Source organism: Alosa pseudoharengus, unplaced genomic scaffold (genome assembly GCF_046254945.1).
Source record: "Alosa pseudoharengus isolate Yale_2024_CS ecotype anadromous, Long Island Sound unplaced genomic scaffold, YU_APseudo_1.1 YU_APseudo_1.1_scf_10, whole genome shotgun sequence".
In the NCBI taxonomy this organism is placed as follows: domain Eukaryota; kingdom Metazoa; phylum Chordata; class Actinopteri; order Clupeiformes; family Clupeidae; genus Alosa; species Alosa pseudoharengus.
Genome location: NW_027468565.1, coordinates 11958718 through 11977242, shown reverse-complemented (window position 1 = coordinate 11977242; position 18525 = coordinate 11958718). Strand labels below are relative to the sequence as shown.

General features: G+C 43.0%; 1 protein-coding gene across 1 annotated transcript in view; it reads right to left on the bottom strand.

Moving 5' to 3' along the window:
- Window positions 1–174: 174 nt before the first annotated feature.
- Window positions 175–18525, bottom strand: part of ptprbl (protein tyrosine phosphatase receptor type B, like) — a 31201-nt gene continuing 12850 nt past the window's right edge. Inside the window, exons 11-35 of the mRNA XM_076263652.1 lie at window positions 18158–18424; window positions 17064–17327; window positions 16586–16849; window positions 15754–16017; window positions 14457–14720; window positions 13931–14200; window positions 13280–13543; window positions 10729–10995; window positions 10096–10380; window positions 8407–8685; window positions 8062–8211; window positions 7677–7923; window positions 5971–6065; window positions 5703–5808; window positions 4905–4982; window positions 4705–4722; window positions 3863–3944; window positions 3628–3718; window positions 3348–3424; window positions 3120–3254; window positions 2899–3021; window positions 2182–2345; window positions 1933–2068; window positions 1356–1476; window positions 175–1098 (exon numbers count right to left, since the gene is read on the bottom strand). Coding sequence (XP_076119767.1) covers window positions 1070–1098; window positions 1356–1476; window positions 1933–2068; window positions 2182–2345; window positions 2899–3021; window positions 3120–3254; window positions 3348–3424; window positions 3628–3718; window positions 3863–3944; window positions 4705–4722; window positions 4905–4982; window positions 5703–5808; window positions 5971–6065; window positions 7677–7923; window positions 8062–8211; window positions 8407–8685; window positions 10096–10380; window positions 10729–10995; window positions 13280–13543; window positions 13931–14200; window positions 14457–14720; window positions 15754–16017; window positions 16586–16849; window positions 17064–17327; window positions 18158–18424 — 4340 coding nt within the window. The 3' untranslated portion in view covers window positions 175–1069. The remainder of the gene's footprint in view (window positions 1099–1355; window positions 1477–1932; window positions 2069–2181; window positions 2346–2898; window positions 3022–3119; window positions 3255–3347; window positions 3425–3627; window positions 3719–3862; window positions 3945–4704; window positions 4723–4904; window positions 4983–5702; window positions 5809–5970; window positions 6066–7676; window positions 7924–8061; window positions 8212–8406; window positions 8686–10095; window positions 10381–10728; window positions 10996–13279; window positions 13544–13930; window positions 14201–14456; window positions 14721–15753; window positions 16018–16585; window positions 16850–17063; window positions 17328–18157; window positions 18425–18525) is intronic.

The window sequence follows — 18525 nt, the reverse complement described above, 5'->3', positions numbered from 1 at the left end:
AGGGATCAGATTCCAAAAAGAATTCAGTGGAAATGCATGGATTCTAGTTGCTGCTACTGGAAGAAACTGGAATCCATGCATTTCCACTGAATTCTTAAAATGACAAAAGAATTAATTGCTGTCGTGTCCTGTCCATGGACATGATGGTTTCCTATAAATTCTCATTAAGATGTGTTCTTTTAAAGAATACACAGAGTGTTTATTTATAATAAAAATACATTCTCAGTAACAACCTTACACTGTTGGTATTACACTTTGATACAAAACATCTGTTGTGTCATATACAATATTTACATAGCCTGTAATGAAAAATAAATGGACTTTTAATGAATAAGCATCAGTCTAGCCAGGTTATGTAACATGATGACATAAATATACATACATATGTAAATAGAATATATAAAAAGATTTAATGAAGAGTTAAATAATTCAATAATTAGTTGGTAAACAACAATAGTATAACGTGCAATCATGGCTCCAATCTTTCATTCACTAAAGCATACCAAAGTCATCAGTTGGTAGAAAATTTATGCTGTCAGAGATTGACTTCCTCCATCAAAATTGCCAAATAGATCCCTGAATAAACCCTGAATAAGATGACAGATGATAAATTACATGGAGAATTTCAACTTTTTAGCACCCTTGTCACTGTCATCAAGATAACATAACAGACATTAGTATTGACAAATTTGTCATTTTAAAGTAGACGACAAAATCCTTTTCATGGCAGTCTATCATTATTAGATCATTCAGATGTAGTCACCTTCAAATTTATATCAGTATAAAAGTCTCTACAATGTGTAATTTCTCCCATAGTATCACAAATATTTGTGCAATAGAAACTGATACATGTCTATATACATTTTAGGAAAGCAAGTATATACAAAGATTTGTTACACTTAAATATTCATAAATTGCCTTCATAATTAATGCTGCTTACAACAATCATATATAGTATAAAAATAGAATTGCAATATAGCCTTTTAGTGCTTTCCATAAATGTCCATGTGATTTGCCTACTCTTCATCTTCCACTTCCTCTTCTTCCTTGTCAGTAGTGTATACAATCATTAGCGTCTGGCGTACACCTTATCTGTTCCTAATGAAATAAAGGCAACACAGAAGAAAAGGGACTATTACAAACTGGAATCAGCCTTTCTAAGCATAATAGACTTGAATGACTGTAGATGCACGATTAAGCACAATATTGTATCTATTTGTGATTCTGTATCATCCAGGTTTCAAAATGAATTGGTTCAGTTAAACTCCCTCTTGTGTTGACAGAGTATAATAGTACTGAGGACTTCGTAATGCTGCTGTACACACAAATTTGCCTGAGTTAAACAACATGCTCACCACAGTGGTAGTCTGGATTCACGTTCTCATAAATGGGGTACAAAGCGTTCTCCTGTTCGTTCCTCAGCTTACGAGCCCGAAGCACATCCCGCAAACACTGGTGGAGGTATGCATACTGACACTAAAAGGCAGAAACACCACATGTAAATACAAATGCAAAAATTTGAAATTCCAAAATATATCCCCAAATCAAGAAAAGTTGGGACGTTGTGTAAGTCTCGTAAACCCATATTTAGCAGCAAAAAAGGACATAGACAACATATAAAATGCTGAAAATGAACATTTTGACTATTTCATGGAAAATACAGTATGTTCATTCTGAATTTGATGCCAGCAACATGTTTCAAAGAAAGTTGGGACAGAGAATGTTTACCACTGTGCTGCTTCAACTCTTCATTTAACAAAATTACGAGAATATTATCACATTCTGTTTTTATTCACATTTTACACAACTTAAGTTTACATAACTTTTTTCTGATTTGGGGTTGTAGTTCAGCCATGTTAGTTTGCTATACATCCCAGGTACTGCACTGTGTTGTGCTGTACTGCGCTGTGCTGCACACAAGCATGACCTCACCTCTGTCTGCACCATGTGAGAGCGGTGTACCCTCAGGTCAAACACCGCTCCATAGAGGTCCACAGAGTCTTTGGAGTCCAGCTGCTGCAGAAGCCTGTCCAGAGCAATGAAGGTTCCAGTGCGGCCCACCCCAGCACTGCAATGAGGCGGCAACATCAAAACCAAGTCATTATCTCAAGCAATTATCACTGTGTACAGGGATGCGATTGTTCTCCTCAGACACAGTATGCTCCAGTGCTCTGAACCCACCTGCAGTGGACCACTGTGGCTCCGGAGCCTGGGGTCCTGTTGATGTAATCTCGGACCGTTCTCACAAACTGAATGAGGGACTGTGTGGTTTCCGGGACGCCGTGGTCTGGCCAAACGGTGTAATGAAACTGTCGGACCACCCTGGTGAAGTTCAGCTGATCCTCCTAGTCAGACACAGTCACCTTTTAGTATTACGTAACAGGATTAATTAAATGGTGATACAGTGTTTATCAATTTATGAGATTATGAGAGTTTATATCAATGTATATCAATGACAGATTATTAATTTCAGTGACACAATGCATGAGATGATCTTGCAGGAAATAATTATGAAGTATGTGGCATGAAGTACAGTTGTAAGTCATGGGACATTCAGGGTTCCCACTCTAAGTCAAATGTAAAATTCCATGACTTTTCCCTAACTTTCCCTGACAAAAAAATGAATTTCCGTGACTTACTATACTATTTACTAACGTATAGCGTTCAAGAAAAGCAAGTAAAACAGTAAAGAAAATGACCAGTTCTGCATGGAAATATTTATATTAATGTATTTTGGCAAGTAATTTTTAAACTGCTACAACAAAATTCCCTGATATTCCATGATTTTGCCCCAACAATGATGAAATTCCCTGACTTTCCATGTCTGGAATAGACTTTCCAAAATTCCATGATATTCCAGAAATTCCATGACCCGTGGGAACCCTGGACATTACTTACGCTGCATATCTTAAACTCTCGGATTGTCCATTCAGGAAGTACTGATTCTGACAGCATCTGAATGATAAGATCTCCATAATAGAGAGCATCCTGGTCAAAGGGCCAGTAATGGTCACACTTTACCTGTCAAGAACAGAACATTTATGTCAGAATGGTGCCATGAAAAACAAAATGAATAGATAAAGTGAAAAAGATCATCTTGAAGCGGAATCTCTCCTCACCCTTCCTTTCTCAACACATTGTGTCACCATGACAACATTGTGCACATTATGTTCCCACACCATCTTCCAGAAGTCATCCTTGGTGCCAGGCAATGGTCCCTGGGTGGCAATATACTCACGTCTGAAGTTATTGCCCTAAAACAAAAACCATGACATGACAGACAGATGAGTCCCAGCACACCTCATACATACACAGACAAACCCACTAAAATGTCAATTTCATCTTACAGGAATGTAGCTGGCATTGATGTAATCAGAACAGGGGTCATCATCCACATAGGAGAGCTTCACCCTTGTTGAGTCATCTGTTTAAGATAAGAGATTTAAGATAGTAAAGTTAACATGACATGCAACCTCTGATATAACCCTAACAATATAAAAAGTAAAAAAAACAGAATGCCCTGGTAATTCATTTCACATTTGATCTTAATTTTGATTTCATAGTGTACCTAAACATTAGCTCTCTCTTCCCCATCGCCATGTACAATAAGAGTGCGTATGGACTTACAGGGCAGAATGTTATTGTATCTGTTTTTCCCTCTGTTTTCAGGCAGTAATGCTGTGTCCATTGGCTGGTTACGGCCAACGTCTTTCAGATCCTGAATAAGAGAAAGCATGAGAGATGAGTTTTCATCTGGATGTATTAAACGTGCCATTGGTTCCCAGCATCATTAGCATAACGTGATGTTGAGGACATGGATGTGTACTGTAGCAAAATGTTTGAGTTTTAAGTGGGCTCCTACCTCAAATTCTTCGGAGAGCAGGTAATTGGAGTCCGCTTGTAACTTGACAAGATGGGACTCAAAGTGCAAGATTTTGATTGGGCTGTGGAAGGGAGGAACAGTGATATCACGTTATGAAGTGACAATAGTAGGCTATTGATTATATGGAAATGATCAAATTGAAATTATAAATCAAATAGAATCAGATGGACAAAATGAATGGAATTAATTCTTTATTTATCTATCTTGGAAAAGTCCATTGCCCTGCCTAGACAGAGAGATTAAAGGCTCAGGAAACCATTTTCGGTGTTTTAAATTAATTAACTAATTAGAGCTCATCTCATGAGTATAATACCATTTTTATTCCATTTGACCATTTTGAGATTCTAGATTTTTTGATTTCCATTAGCTATAAACCAGAATCAACAAGATTAGCATACCGGTAAAGCTAAAAAAAGGCTTGAAGTATTTCACTTTATGTGTATTGAATCTAAATTATATGAAAGTTTCAGTTAATTCCCAATTACGTTCATATTACTTTCATAATATATTTCCAAGACCCTTGTGATGGTACATCGACTTACAATAGGTTGAATGACACGTATGGCATAGCCTGACGGGGTCTGTATCGCTTTTACTGGCACTACGGAACTTCAGGGTGCGGGTAGTAACCCGTGCAAAGGACCCTAGGGTGAAATTACTCCGAACCATCGCTTTAAGGGTACCCCAGTAGTGTAACTATATCAGATTTTACGACAGTAGTAGAAGACGATACTGTTTCCCAAAAAGGGGGACCCCGAGAGGAAAACTTACATGGTGTTGCTTTAATGTATAATTAATCAATTAGGTAATTAATACATTACCTTGAAATGCGTCGATTCCTGAAACAGAGAAGGGAATACATTATTAAATGCATTACATGTCTTACACCCACATTTTGACTGCAGGCAAAAACAGCCCTGTGCCCACACTGACTAAACCATCCAACCATCCACATTGAACACCAATAACTTCCCATAATCTGGGACTAGCCCTCTAGGGAGATTAGAGTCCATGATCTTACCCTCGGTTGGCTACGTGTATTCCTGAGGCTGGGCGCTCTCTCCTCATGCTCATCCTCACCACTGGCTCCTGTACACTCCTGTCCCAACACACAGAGCCGCCATTCAGTACACATAACAAGCACTTACACAGAACATTGTTTACAGTGAAAACTTAATTTCCTACAAACCATAGGTCTTTTTGTGTCAATTTTCCCCATGTAAAGAATTTGCGTCTCGGCTGGTCGTTACTGAAATGCTTTCTGAGAGCAGTGGTGGAAGTAGGCATGAGGCTGAGCATATAACAAAGCAAGTCCTGGTAACAGGCTAACACACCTGCTAATATGGAGGCATGATTAAATAAGGGAAGGGCCTTTATACAGTTCTGTTCCCACCCCTTGTTCTGCCAGCCACTCAAGGAGTGCCTAGTGGGAATGTGGTTGCTCCTGTTTGCCTCCAGACATTTGGCCCTAACTTTAGATGTAACCACCCTGTGCCCTATTGTGGCTGCATATTACATAACAGCCTGTACAGTTCTACTGTTTTACTCATGGCATGCCAAGACCTCACCTCACCCACCCCACCTGGTACATGTAATTGGGCAAACCCTAGATCCTCAGAACAACCCACCCGCATAAAGCACAAGATGGGCTGGGCAAATTAAATGATCGATGTTGCTGTGAGGAAATGTTTCTGAACACGGTATTAGTGATTTACTGAGAAAATGACTAGCACATTTGCTCATGTCTGTACATGTCTGGTCAAGAGTATGAACTGATTTTCTCCCACCCCAGAGCAGATTACCAGTACAGGGCACTCACACTTTGCGGGCCTTCTGCCTGCATATGAGCAGAGCTGCCACACCGATCATGGTGGCAATGAGGAACAACCCAGCGCTCACACCCTCAATGACTCCACTGAGAGGCTCTGTGGGCAGAGAGAGTCAGGAATGTTAACTATTGAACAAGTACACAATCATAATATCATGTTAGACATATTAACATACATACAGTAACTCATACCTAATGCTCCATGCTAAGTATCAATAACGACTGAAAACAGATAGACTAGAGAGTTCTTATAGTTCACCTGCTTCTGTTACAACTGGCAGTGAGAGATAGGTGTCTGTGTAGAGTGGAGGGGAAGACTCATCGAAGAGCTGAGTGAAAGCTCGCACACTGAGTCTGAGAACCACAAAGAAACAAACAAGTGGGCTCAGATAACTTCATTTATATGTACATTTACATTAATTTAGCAGACCTTTATCCAATGTGACTTACACAATGAGGAATAACATTCAAGCCACATTACAAAGGAGAACTTGGGTAACAATAAATACAACTTATAATAAATACTACTCCTACAATTACAATAAAAACTCACCAAAAAATGAGAGTGTAGAAATGTAAGTATTAGTTAGTGTTTAGTATTAGTTAGTAAGTGTAGTTAAAGGAGATAGTGGTAGAAGGAGAAGGAAATAGAAGGAAGGAAGTGCATGGGAAGTATGTTAGGTGTATTGGGTTGTTAAATGTGTTAGGAAAGGAGGTACTCTCAGAGGAGAACTGGGTCTTTAAAAGCTTCTTGAAGATAGAGAGGGACATCCCTGCCTTGGAAGAACTTAATAGGACGTTCCACCAATGGGGAACAACAAATGAAAATGGTTGATTGAGAACCAGATGTGCCACCAAGCTCTGGACCATCTGTAGCTGTTTCAAAGCGCAAGCTGGGAAGCCGGTTAGGAGAGTGTTACAGAAGTTGAGGAGAGACCATGGTCTGTACTAGAGGTCTGCACTCCCGTGGTAGACCCGCGGTTCCCGACGCAAAAGAGTGCGGCGCGGGACAACTTTTGAAAGCTCTTTGCGGGAGTGGGCGGGATGAGAGAGGAGCGTTCGCGAGTGCGGGACAAACCGATGATTCACTGCACTCCCGCAAATTAAATATGTGCGTAAAATTAAATATGGAAATGATTAAAGTAGTGTTCATAACTATAGTTCAGCTGGATGTTCTGTTAGGCAGCATTAAAAAACGGGGTTTAAGCATAACTGATGGATAGCAGGCCTATAGCCTATATTGTCGTTTACGTGGGTTCAATTTGTTCCTGCTGCTCATTGATCAACTCGAAATCGAAAGCATGACAGAGGAAGAGGGCACCAGACTAGGCCTACTTCAGTTGTTAGCCTACATTCAGAACCAAGAAACTGACATCTGGAGTCTTTCTCAGGTGTGAGTGCTCCTTTCGTGAGACAAAAGGAAAACTGAATAGGCTACCCCTCCTGCATGCGGGCTTTAGCGGGCGGGAGCGGGACATCATGTTACAGATGCGGGCGGGAGCGGGACTAAAAATTACACATTAATGCGGGAGTGGGACAGAATATTGCGGGAGCGGGCGGGCCTCTAGCCTGTACCGTGAGCGAGATTTTTCTAACATTACTTTAAAAACGCTAAAAAAGCAAAAATACTTCAGTGATCCATGTCACATCCCTGATAGACATTTGAGTCTTTTAAATACCCATGCACCACTATTCAGCATTCAGTCACGCCCCACTGCACCCCCTTATCAGTTGTTTAGTTGTATCAGTATCAACTGTTTTATTTGTGTCTATACTGTGTATATTTTATGTATTGTCTATTTTATTGGTGAGACCGAAGACAATTTTCATGCCTGACATGACAGTAGTCTATTCATCCATTCATTCATTCATCCATTCATTCATTCATTCATTCATCAGTATCAGTGCAACTGAGCCCTCTTTACAGGCTCAAGTAAACTGTTCAGCGTTCAGGGTCTGCGCTACCTGTATGCAGTCTTTGGTTTGAGTGGTCCATCACAGAAGGCATTTATATCCTGCTCAGGGGAGCAGCTCCCTCCAAGGCTCTTCATCCCTGAGCCCAGTTTCATCTCAAAGTCCTGGGGACTGTCCGGGCCCTCGGAGCAGTTGCTGGTGAAGTATGTGGTCTGGTAGGTCTTTACAGAGCTGTTGAACCTGTACTCCTTGTAAGAGGGCAGCGGGTGTTGCTGCCAAGGCTGCACAGATTCATTGTCTGAAAGCGAGATTGTGCAGAGGAAATCAGGAAGCCATGCTACAATAATCACATTCTATTTGAGAGTACTGCATTATTTGGTATTTGGTATCTAATTTAATACCTTGATGACGTATTGGTCACTTTGCCAGTGCTTACCATCAGACTCAGTCACAACGATAGTGAAGAACTTCACAGCTCCATTGACGTCACTGAACCAGCTGCAGTTGAACTTGAAGAAGATGGTGGACTTTGTGACGTGGGTCGCCCTCTCACTGACTCGGGTGGTGCGTGGGGGAACGGGAGGCCCTGAGGAACATTGAGAGTGAGGTACTCACTGGACTGAAGTTGCTGGAGTCAATCCACAGTGCCCCTACATCCCACCACCTTCTCATCCCACTATAAACTGCTTTCAACAATATGCAGCAGACAAATCATTTAAGAAATATATATAAGCTTATATATAGAAATAGAACAGTTATGTGCTATTAAGGGAATTCTTACGGTCAATCATGGTGATCACACTCTCCTCTGCCGCCTCACTGGTCATGCTGTCGGAGATGGCCTTGATGGAGACAATGTAGCGCTTGTGCGGCTCCAGCTGAGTGATGTGGTAGACGGTGCTGTCGCGGCTGGTGCGGCGTGAGTAGACCAGTCGGCGCGAGTCCTGCCGCAGGCACTCGATGGTGTAGGAATCGAAGTCGGCCTCCGGAGGGCTCCAGGAGCAGGAGATGGCCATGGAGTTCTGGGGACGGCAGTGCAGGCTCTGAATCCGCTGGGGCTCTGGAGAGACAGGAGGGGGCAGAACCTCAGGAACAGATATTTCTCTCCATATTCAACACCTGTGCTCCCACAGAGGGTCCATCCTACCAGATAGTTTTTTCTTGGGGATGGAGAAGAACTGTATATAAGCTTTATTACACGGCTCTTCAGAGTGCTGCAGAAAGTTCCATTCACATGAATGGGCCTTCCCAACGTTTGGGCCTATGTTAAATCTATATTAATCACCGCTGTCAATGGCAACGGGTTGATTAACGTCTTTCATATCCCTCCGCAAGAATTCCGTTCGCTTATTGCAATGGAATTTCATTGAAAGGGAAAGTAAGCTAGTAAGACGTTGCCACGCAACATCTGAAACTGTCAGGTTCTATCTGTGTGGCGAACTATTTATTTTGTCAGCGGAAGACACGAAATGGTAGCAAAATAATTTTTAAAGATTCATTGTGTTTCTTTTCTCGTTTTGGCAAGTAGCCGTGTAATAAGCGGGATAATGTATTGTCCGCCGGTAATTATCAGAAAATAAGTCCCTTCAGGTCGAAGCAAAACCTGTTCTGTTCTCCCTGTCGGGACTTATTTTCTGATAATTACCGGTGGACAATACATTATCCCTTACTTATTTCCTTAAAATGCAATTGACATTGACAATTGGCAGCTTGAAATGTCAAGCAGTGATAGCGTTGCTACAGTATCTGACGATCTGGTGAGTCTGTCCAAGGTTAGGGTCACATGGTAGGGATAGCACTGACTTACAGGCGGGGCTTCAGTGATGCCACTACCCGTGGCTAATTGGTAAACTGAACATCTGTCCTGACTTTCGAAAAGCAGGTTTTTGGCAGCAATTAGTTTCCGAGGCCTTGCAGGAGCTGCGGCTTGTTTGTCCCCCCATGTTGCCACCAGTTATGGACTACGTCTATTTTGGATCTTGCACCGCCTTAAATAAATAAACCTTGAAAGTTTACAAGAGCCACGGCCTAGGGTGGCCATAGAGCAAAAGGAATCGGAGTACCAGGCAGGGAGCACGAGGATGCCATAGGTATGTGACCGCTCTCTGATTCTCCTGACAAGCTGACACACACACATCACATTCACACACGGTTAGGACCTACTTCCAAGTCTGTGCACCACACGCAGGGCTAGCGTGTAGGGTAGCCGTTAGGTCTTTCTGTGTTTGTTTTCTGTTTGTGTTGCGAGTTGCCGTTGAGGCTTTGAGATTGATTTAACAGCACCCCTAGACAATGAAGAGCTTGGGCCTGCGCCGTGTCGTAACAGGTATTAGTCACCTTTACCCTTCAGTTACTTAAAAAAAATTGGGGATTGGGGAAAACGTTATGATAGAGCAGAAACTGCATGTTGTCTAATTTAAAAATTCCATCTTTGACTGCCCCCTTCCTCCGTCACGTCATGACCACCTACTGGTTCTGATGCTCTTGTAGATGGGCGCGCTGTATGTGGTCTGCCCCGTCCCAGACCCGCTGACCGTGCGTAGGCTAAAGGTGTAGAGGCGACCAGGATACAGGCCCTTCAAGATGCGGCTGCCGGACGTGCGCATGTGGTAGGGGTTGAACACTGACAGGTGGTCCTTGGGAGTCCACTGCAGGTCAAAGTCATCATAGTCCGTGTTGACTGGTCCGCTCCAGGTGATCTCCAGGGAGGTGTTGGTGATGCCTCCAAAGGTGAATGAGGTTGGAGACATGGGTGCTGTGGGAAGGGGAGCAGGGGTAAATTCAAGGGGCTGTGACTTTTCCTGACCCTACACAGTATTTATCACCATATATCACTGATGCTGCAGTCGGATTAGATTTTGAAGAATTCAAAGAAAAAGAAATTACAATATACAGTACAGTATGTATCACATCAATGGAGTGACATAAGTGGTGAAATTCAGGTTACATCAAAATCCCTTGTGTTTTCACTATCACTGCCCTGTATCATTCAATATCAAGAGTTTTGTGAAGCATAATCAACCATTACTGGCTGTCGTGTTCATGCATCATCAGAAAAGCTGCACACTGATTGCTCTCACTGACAGACCCTGTCTCCTCTCACCTGTCCTGCCCTCCGTGGATGCCCGGTTTGTGAGCTCTCCGCTGCGGGTGAGCATGACCACGACGTACAGGCGCCCGGGCACCAGTGCCGGGAAGGTGTGCTCGCGGCTCTCGGGCGGCAGCTGCTGCTCGGCATGCTGGGAGCCGTCGGGGTTGTAAATAGACAGCACGTAGCCGCTGAACTCCCCAGCTGCCCGTTCCCAGACCAGCCAAAGGCTCTGCGTCTGGTTCCCACTGCCCGCCTGCAGGGACGTCACGGCAGCAGGGACTGAACACACACACACACACACACACACACACACATATATATATATACACACACATTCACATACAAACAGAAAATTAAAAACAAATAAAAACATGTTTACAATGAGTATAGTGCAACTGACAAATAAGGAGATGGCCAATTCCATGCAAAGGTCATCCTTACCATGGAAAAAAAAAGTTGTGCATACGCAAATAGAACTGTTGTTAAAATCTTCATTTAGGTCTATATTTTATTGTTTGTAACTGATCTGATTGAATTTGATGGAGAATGACACTCTTTTTACATCATAAATATGGTGTGCAACCATACAGAAACAACATATTTCACATGGTAATATTATACATATTTCAAAAGTGGATAAATGGACCCAATGTTCAAACAAATTGTGTCATTTGACAAATTCCAGATTGACAAGGGAATGGTAGAGTAATGTCTATGCTCAGCTTGCCTTTAAGAGCACAACTCCTTACATTTGTAAGGCTTTTGTTTTTAAGTCAGCAAGTTCCATGGCCATGTCACATCCATAACGTTTTATAGGAAAAGTTTATGCTACACATACAGTGTTGATGCGACAATGTCCATAGTGTCTGTGCAAAGCTGATATCAATGTAAAGTGTGATGACCCAATAGTGCCCCTTTCTTACTTTTAAAACCTTTAATGGTGCGTTATGGATGTGACGTTATGGATGTTACAAAATGTGAATTTACAAGACTGGGGACTTTATTATACCTCAAAGCCGATAAAACGTCTGTTCTGGTGGCATGTCAGTTTCAACGCATTTCAACTTAGTGTTTACAATTGACATTTCAAAGATTATTAGGTTGATCAAAACCACAGGGAGGCCTTGCCTAACCATTAGCAAAACAAACATAATATTAAAATACCTCCAGTGATTAGCCTAGCCATAGCCTATTTTCAAATGGCCTAATAACGAAAATCTGAGCGATTATCTTCCTGTAACTGTCATACTAATGTTGTACAGTAACTGGATTATCGTGTTAGCTGGTGAAGATGGCTGACTTTGCAGCTGGAGTTAACATAGCAACCTCCTTCTGTTGCAGATCTGTTCAGCCTGCCGTTCACGTCTGCTTAACACAGTTTAATTTTAAATGTGACGCGATATGACAGCATTTGAAGTGGCAGGTCCTCTGTAGCTAATACCCACAGAGTAACATAAGTAAGGGCAGCAATACTAGATGATACTAGCTAGATGTACCGCATAGCGGTACAAAATATGACCGCCTCTCAGTCCTGCATATTCTCTTCGCAAAAATAAATCACGCTTGTCAATTTGTCTCCATCTCCTACTCCTGCAACTCATGTGCATGTAAATGTGTGCATATGTGAGTTTGCTTTTGTTTATAAGAGTGTGTGTGTGTATGTGTGTGTGTGTGTGTCTGTGCATGTGCGTATGCGTGCCTGTGTTTGTGTGTTTATGTGTGTGTGTGCACGTGCGCGTGCATGTACTTTATGTGTGCAAATCACAAATGAGTGGGTATGGGTTAGGTTCATGCGGGCTCTTGAGACTAACATACCATAAATATTTTGTCATCTTGGGTGCAACGGTTCAGGTAGGGCTAGTTATTTAGGGGAGTGGCCACCAAGTTTCATGTTCCCTGGTGTTTCAGTAACCCGGGAATCACTGACCAAAATTGATGACGGTAAAAGAAAAAAAAAAATTATTTTTTATATTTTAAATGACTTATGTCCTGATTCTTCCTGTGGATCTTAGTGGGCACTGAGGAAGCAATAATTTCATCGCTAGTTTTTTATGATTACTATTTCAATTGTTTCATATCAAAATTCACTACTTAATTATGTGTTTTATGTAGTTTGTCGAGGACTGGTTCAGACACGTCACATCCATAACGTGAAACCGTCACATCCATAACGCCAGTTTTTCCTACATAATGCATTACGAAAATGACGCATAGTTTCAAAAACACACTTTTTGTGTTCATTCAAGTCTCCTTCATGCTACATATATCATAGTTTCGGCAGTTTACTTCAAAATTCACAGAGTTTGTAGAAAACCTGTAATCTCTCACAAAAGTGTGTCCATTTCATGTCACATCCATAATGCTGATAAAATGCCTTGTATTCTTAAGATGAAATTGATTATATGAAATTTGAGGATTTCTCAGTATTCAGAGGACAGAGGTTGCATTAAAAGTTATGCAAATGAATTCACTGATACTAATTTTGCCCCCACTCTAAGGCATTTTGTTTACCAATATGAGTCCAATTGTCACATCCATAACGCTGGAACTGCCCAGATCTCACCTGTCCTGGCCCAGATAGAGGAGTCATTTTTCTGGTCTCCACTCTTGGTCAGGACCACCATCTTGTACAGTGCCCCTGGCCTGAGGTTCTGGAAGGAGCACTCCAGCGTCTTGGCCTCGCCATTCTTGCGGTCATGCAGCACCTCATCACTGCTATACAGGTAGATGTCATAGCCATCAAAGTCACCCTCCGGTGGAGACCAGTGGAACGACAGGCTACTGGTACTGTTGGCCTTGATGAACAGGTCGTTGACCGCTGCAGGACCTGGAATCACACAAACGGACACTCTGAAGGCTACGCCCGGTCTTCTCATGTACAGCATAGAACACATGATCTACTTTCATTCATACGTGTTCATTTACCAGATCATTTTATCAAAGCAACTTGTTCAATAATAATGTAAATGAAAGTGATAAGCAAGACAGCTCCGTACCCATCAATAGCTGAAATACATGTTTGTAGTTTATACAATATTAATTAATCTACCTATAATATACAATTCATACATATTTTACATCCTGCCTCCAGCTAGAGACCAGAGTAAAAATAACAGCTTGTGTAACAGAAATAGGAACCCTTAGACTTCTGCTTCAGCAGTTCTCAGCTGAACTCATGGAAACATAGGGAGATATTTAGCAGGCGGCCACGTACGGGTTCTTCCCTCGGCTGACACCCCCTTGCTGGGGATGCTGCCGCTGAGCGTCTGCACCAGCACGCGGTACTTCTTCCCCGGGGTGAGGCGGTCGAAGCGGTGCTGCGTGGAGCCGGCGCCCTCCGAGCTGACTGTGACCAGCGAGCCCCTCTCGTCCAGCAGCTGCAGGCTGTAGCCGTCAAACACGCCCCATCCGGCCTGCCACGACACCAGCAAGCTGCCCGTGGTGTGCTTGTTATCCACCTGCAGGGCTGTAACAGAGGGTGGGACTGGAGAGAGAGAGAGAGGAAAAGAAAGATTGTGAGAGAGAAAGTGAAAATGTTTCTTTGTAACAAGAATATTACACCTGAAAATATACAAGAATAGTACACCTGAATCTGCCCTTTCCATGACATGAATACAAATACATCAGAAATACTCAATGCATCTCAAATCTCTGTATCTTCTTGTCTTGTCAAGCACTTAGACTACATGGAACATGAGGAACAGCAAAAGTTGACATGCTACAGACTACAAAGCACTCACTGGTCCGCCCGGTGGCTGTGCTGTTGTTGAGCAAAGAGCCGCTGATGGACTGGACGGTGATGGAGTACTTCTGGCCCGGCTGCAGGTCATGGAAGTTGAGCTGATTGACATGCTTGGGCAGGGCCCTGGTGTCCGGCTGCCGGCCAGGGCCCCACAGAGACACATTATAGCTGTCCACATCACCCTGCCCCGGCGTCCAGTTTATCTTCAGGCTCGTGCCCTGGCCCTCGTTACTGATGTGGATGCTCTTAACTTTACTGGGCACTGATGAAGATAATCACAGTCAGGGCTCAAACTAGCTAGCAATGGGCTAAGCAACTCTTTTAATATTTCTTAAATTTGCAAAAACTAATACTTAAATAGAGGCACTTTTTATCTATTTATGAGAAAATAAGTTCTATCGTTTAGCATCTCAGTGCTCAGTGTCAGTTCTCTAGCTACTGTAGCTGCCATATAACACAGGCACTCACAATGATGTTTCTTAAAGCTACACTGTGTAGTTTTTTGGGTTGATTCTTAGCAAAACCCCATTTTTTCTTTCAAAAATATGTGCTCATTCATGTGTAATTACTTCCACCAACAAATCAAAGTATTCTCATAAGCGTAGAATCTGCCATTCAAAATACATATGAGCGAATCGCCTGTATGGCTTCCATGGCATTCCAGTTTCGGCTTCCATCTTTAGAATACATTAGCCAAGCAGGGACATACCTGAAATTCTAGCTCTGCCTTTCGCGTTTGTTGGTCAGTTACCGAACGACAGAGATGTGCTTGCGGCTACCTGATGATCTCTGAGTCTTCGTACGGAGATAGAAGACCACATTAGCGTTATCTTGAACTACATATCTTATCAGTATTGTTGAATAATGTTAGCACTGATAAGTTGCTCGCTGAATATAAGCCAAAATAACAAATCCATAACGACATTATTCATCTTGCGTGAAGTATATGAGCTATAGTTTCACTAAATTACTAAATGCAATTTACAAATATTTTTTCTAAAATAACCTCATTACGAGAAGGAAAACTCGATAAAGTAGTGTATGACAACTTGTAACGTCAGCTAGGACATTTATGGTGCGGCTTCCGTAGCTAGTAAATCGCGCTAGCAGTGTGGGGAAGCTGTAGTCTGTTGCAATATACCATCTCAACGCTAGATTGAATTAACCCATGAAATTACACAATGTAGCTTTAACATGTCTATGTACAAAATAGGCAAAGAGTCAAGCACTGAGTCATACAGTGCATTCTCTGTTTAGTATTTAGTGCTTTAGTGGACAGGTTCTGACTGCCTCACCTGTCCTGCCTTCAATGAACTTGGCTTTCTGGTTGGGACCACTGAAGGTGGACACCACGATCTTATATAAGCGACCAGGTGTGAGGGAGGAGAGGAGACACTCGGCCGTGGTGCTGCTGAGCGTGGTGGGGGGGAACACCCTGATGTCATTGAAGAGCAGCTGGACCTCATAGTGGTCCACGTCGCCAGGTGCCGGAGCCCAGGTCACACGCAGCTCCTCGGTGCCCTGGCCGGCTAATGTCAGAGACCTCACCACCGCAGGGACTGAAGAAGGAGAGAGAGAGAGAGAGAGAGAGAGAGAGAGAAAAGAGAGATAGAGAGAGAGGGAGGGACGAGGTCAGTAGGGTGAGTGCTAGAAAACATATCAACTTCATCAATATCTGAAATATCTATAACTTTGAGAGAATACCTCAGATGCTAGCGTACGCCATTACATGTGGAAGTCATGTGAAAATGTGAGATGATGTATTTACTTATCTAATTGTATTTTCTTTCCCACAATTTGTCTTTGGGATATGTTTTTCCATTTGAATGTTGAACAATGTAAAAACTCTGTAGAAGTGTGGGCAATAAAACCAAGGATGTCTGAATGTCTAAATGTGCGTGCGTGCGTGTGTATGTGTGTACGTGCGTGCATGTGTGTGTGTATGTGTATACATCTGTGCATGTGTACGTGTGTGTGTGTGTGTGTGTGTGTGTGTGTGTGTGTGTGTGGAGGCACACACTGTGTGCTTATGTGTGTGTATGTAAATAAGAGGGAAAGCAATGGTGGCAGGCAGCTCAAAGTATAGTAAAACAGATCTGGCCTATATAAAACATATAGAACACTCACATGTTCTCCCATCCGTGGCCGCACTGGACACATATTTCCCACTCCAGGTGCTGACGATCACGGTGTAGAGGCGTCCAGGATCAAGCCCAGTGAACACGCACTCGTTCTGGCCCTTGGCCACCGTCTGGTTCTGGATGAGGTTGTTGTTGTGCTTGATGCCCACCTGGTAGAAGTCAAAGTCCCCTGCAGCGTGGCCCCAGTACACTTTCAGGTAGTCGTCACGGGCATCGTGGATGGCGGATGGCATCTGCACAACGGAGGGTTCTGAGGTGGACACCATGGAAGCAACAGGACAACGAGTTATTGAAGCGGTGGCTAGTGACAGAAAGATGATTGATAACTAGTGATAATTCCACATGGCAGTGTCTGTTAAACACAAGCGATTTGTGCTTTTGAAAAAATAAAATGCAAAAATGTTTTATTTCTTGTCAATAGAATAAGCCAAAAGCCAAATTGCTATCCTAATAATGTGACGTACGTGTGCGTTCCTGCACTATGGTGTGATTCTCGTATTTGCCACTGCGTGACGTGATGGAGATGTTGTAGAGGCGCCCGGGCACCAGCGACTTGAAGACACACTCGGGACTCGACTTGGACACCACAGCCGAGTGGATCGTTCGGTCTCGGTCCTTCAAGGTGACGAGGTAGCTGTCAACGTCCCCTTGCGATGGAGACCAGGACACGCTGAGGAAGTCGGTTCGGCCATTGTTGCTGACCGTTACCTTCTGGACAGCAGCAGGTACTGAGAAGGAGACAGAAGGTGAAAGACAGGAGTGAAAGAGAGAGAAAGAGAAAGAGAGAGATACATGAGAATGAGACAAATACCAAACAAATAAATAAATACACAGACCTAAGAAAGATGAGGTCTTCTAACAAACTTTCAACAGTCTCTGGCATACAATGACTCAAAATAATATCACATCCTTCCTCAGTGCAAAAAAACAATAGACACAACAGGAAGCCTCGATAAAAAGACCTTGGCATTTTGTGCTGCATACTCTGTGCTTCCTGAAAATTCCGGCAGCATTCCAGCGACATTATCCGAACTCCTTTTAACCCCAGAGAAAACATGACTGCTGTCAACTCCACAGTCTGACCGTTGTCTACTCTAAGGCATTTAAGTTGCCCCTGTAGTTTCCTCCTATTTCTCTCTCTACTCCAGTTCTGTTTGTCAGAAATATGCTTACACATTCCTGAACTGTGGACCCCTCCTCCCCTTTCCCAAATTTTCCAAAACACACAGCCAAAGAGCCTTCATATCTCTGTATTCTGTTCTGTTCTGTTCTCAAGGAAGACATCAATCAAAAATTGGCCAGTTAAAGAGATATCTCAGCCTTGGATAAAGAAAGACTTAACATTTTCCAATCAGGTATGCATCCATGACAGATAAACATGTTACATAACATACAAAGTGTTATAAGGACCCACCAAAAGGTTTATAAATGAATAAACAAACATTCATCTGGGAATAATTTGCATCATTTCTAAATCGTAAACAAAAACAAGGAGAAAACGAAGTAGAATTGGCCATGTCTTCAACCACAGGCAGAACAGACCCAGTATTGCTCATACCTGTGCGTCCTTCTGCAATAGTTTGTCTGGAGGACTGGCCATTCCTGACAGTGGTCACAACCACCCTGTAGAGGGCGCCCGGCTTGAGAACCTGGAAGTGGTAGGATGAGGTGTCCGCGGGCACGCTCTCGTTCTTGATAACGATGCTGTCGTGGATGAGCAGCATGCGGTACGAGTCGATCTCTCCTGCCGCACGCTCCCAGCTGGTCAGAAGGCTGTCAGTGCGGCCCTCGTTGTTCACCTGCAGGCTGGTGACCTCAGCAGGCACTGGACATAAACAAGTACGCACACACACACACACACACGCACGCACGCACACACACACACACACGCACGCACATACACACACAGTGAAGAAACAGAATTGT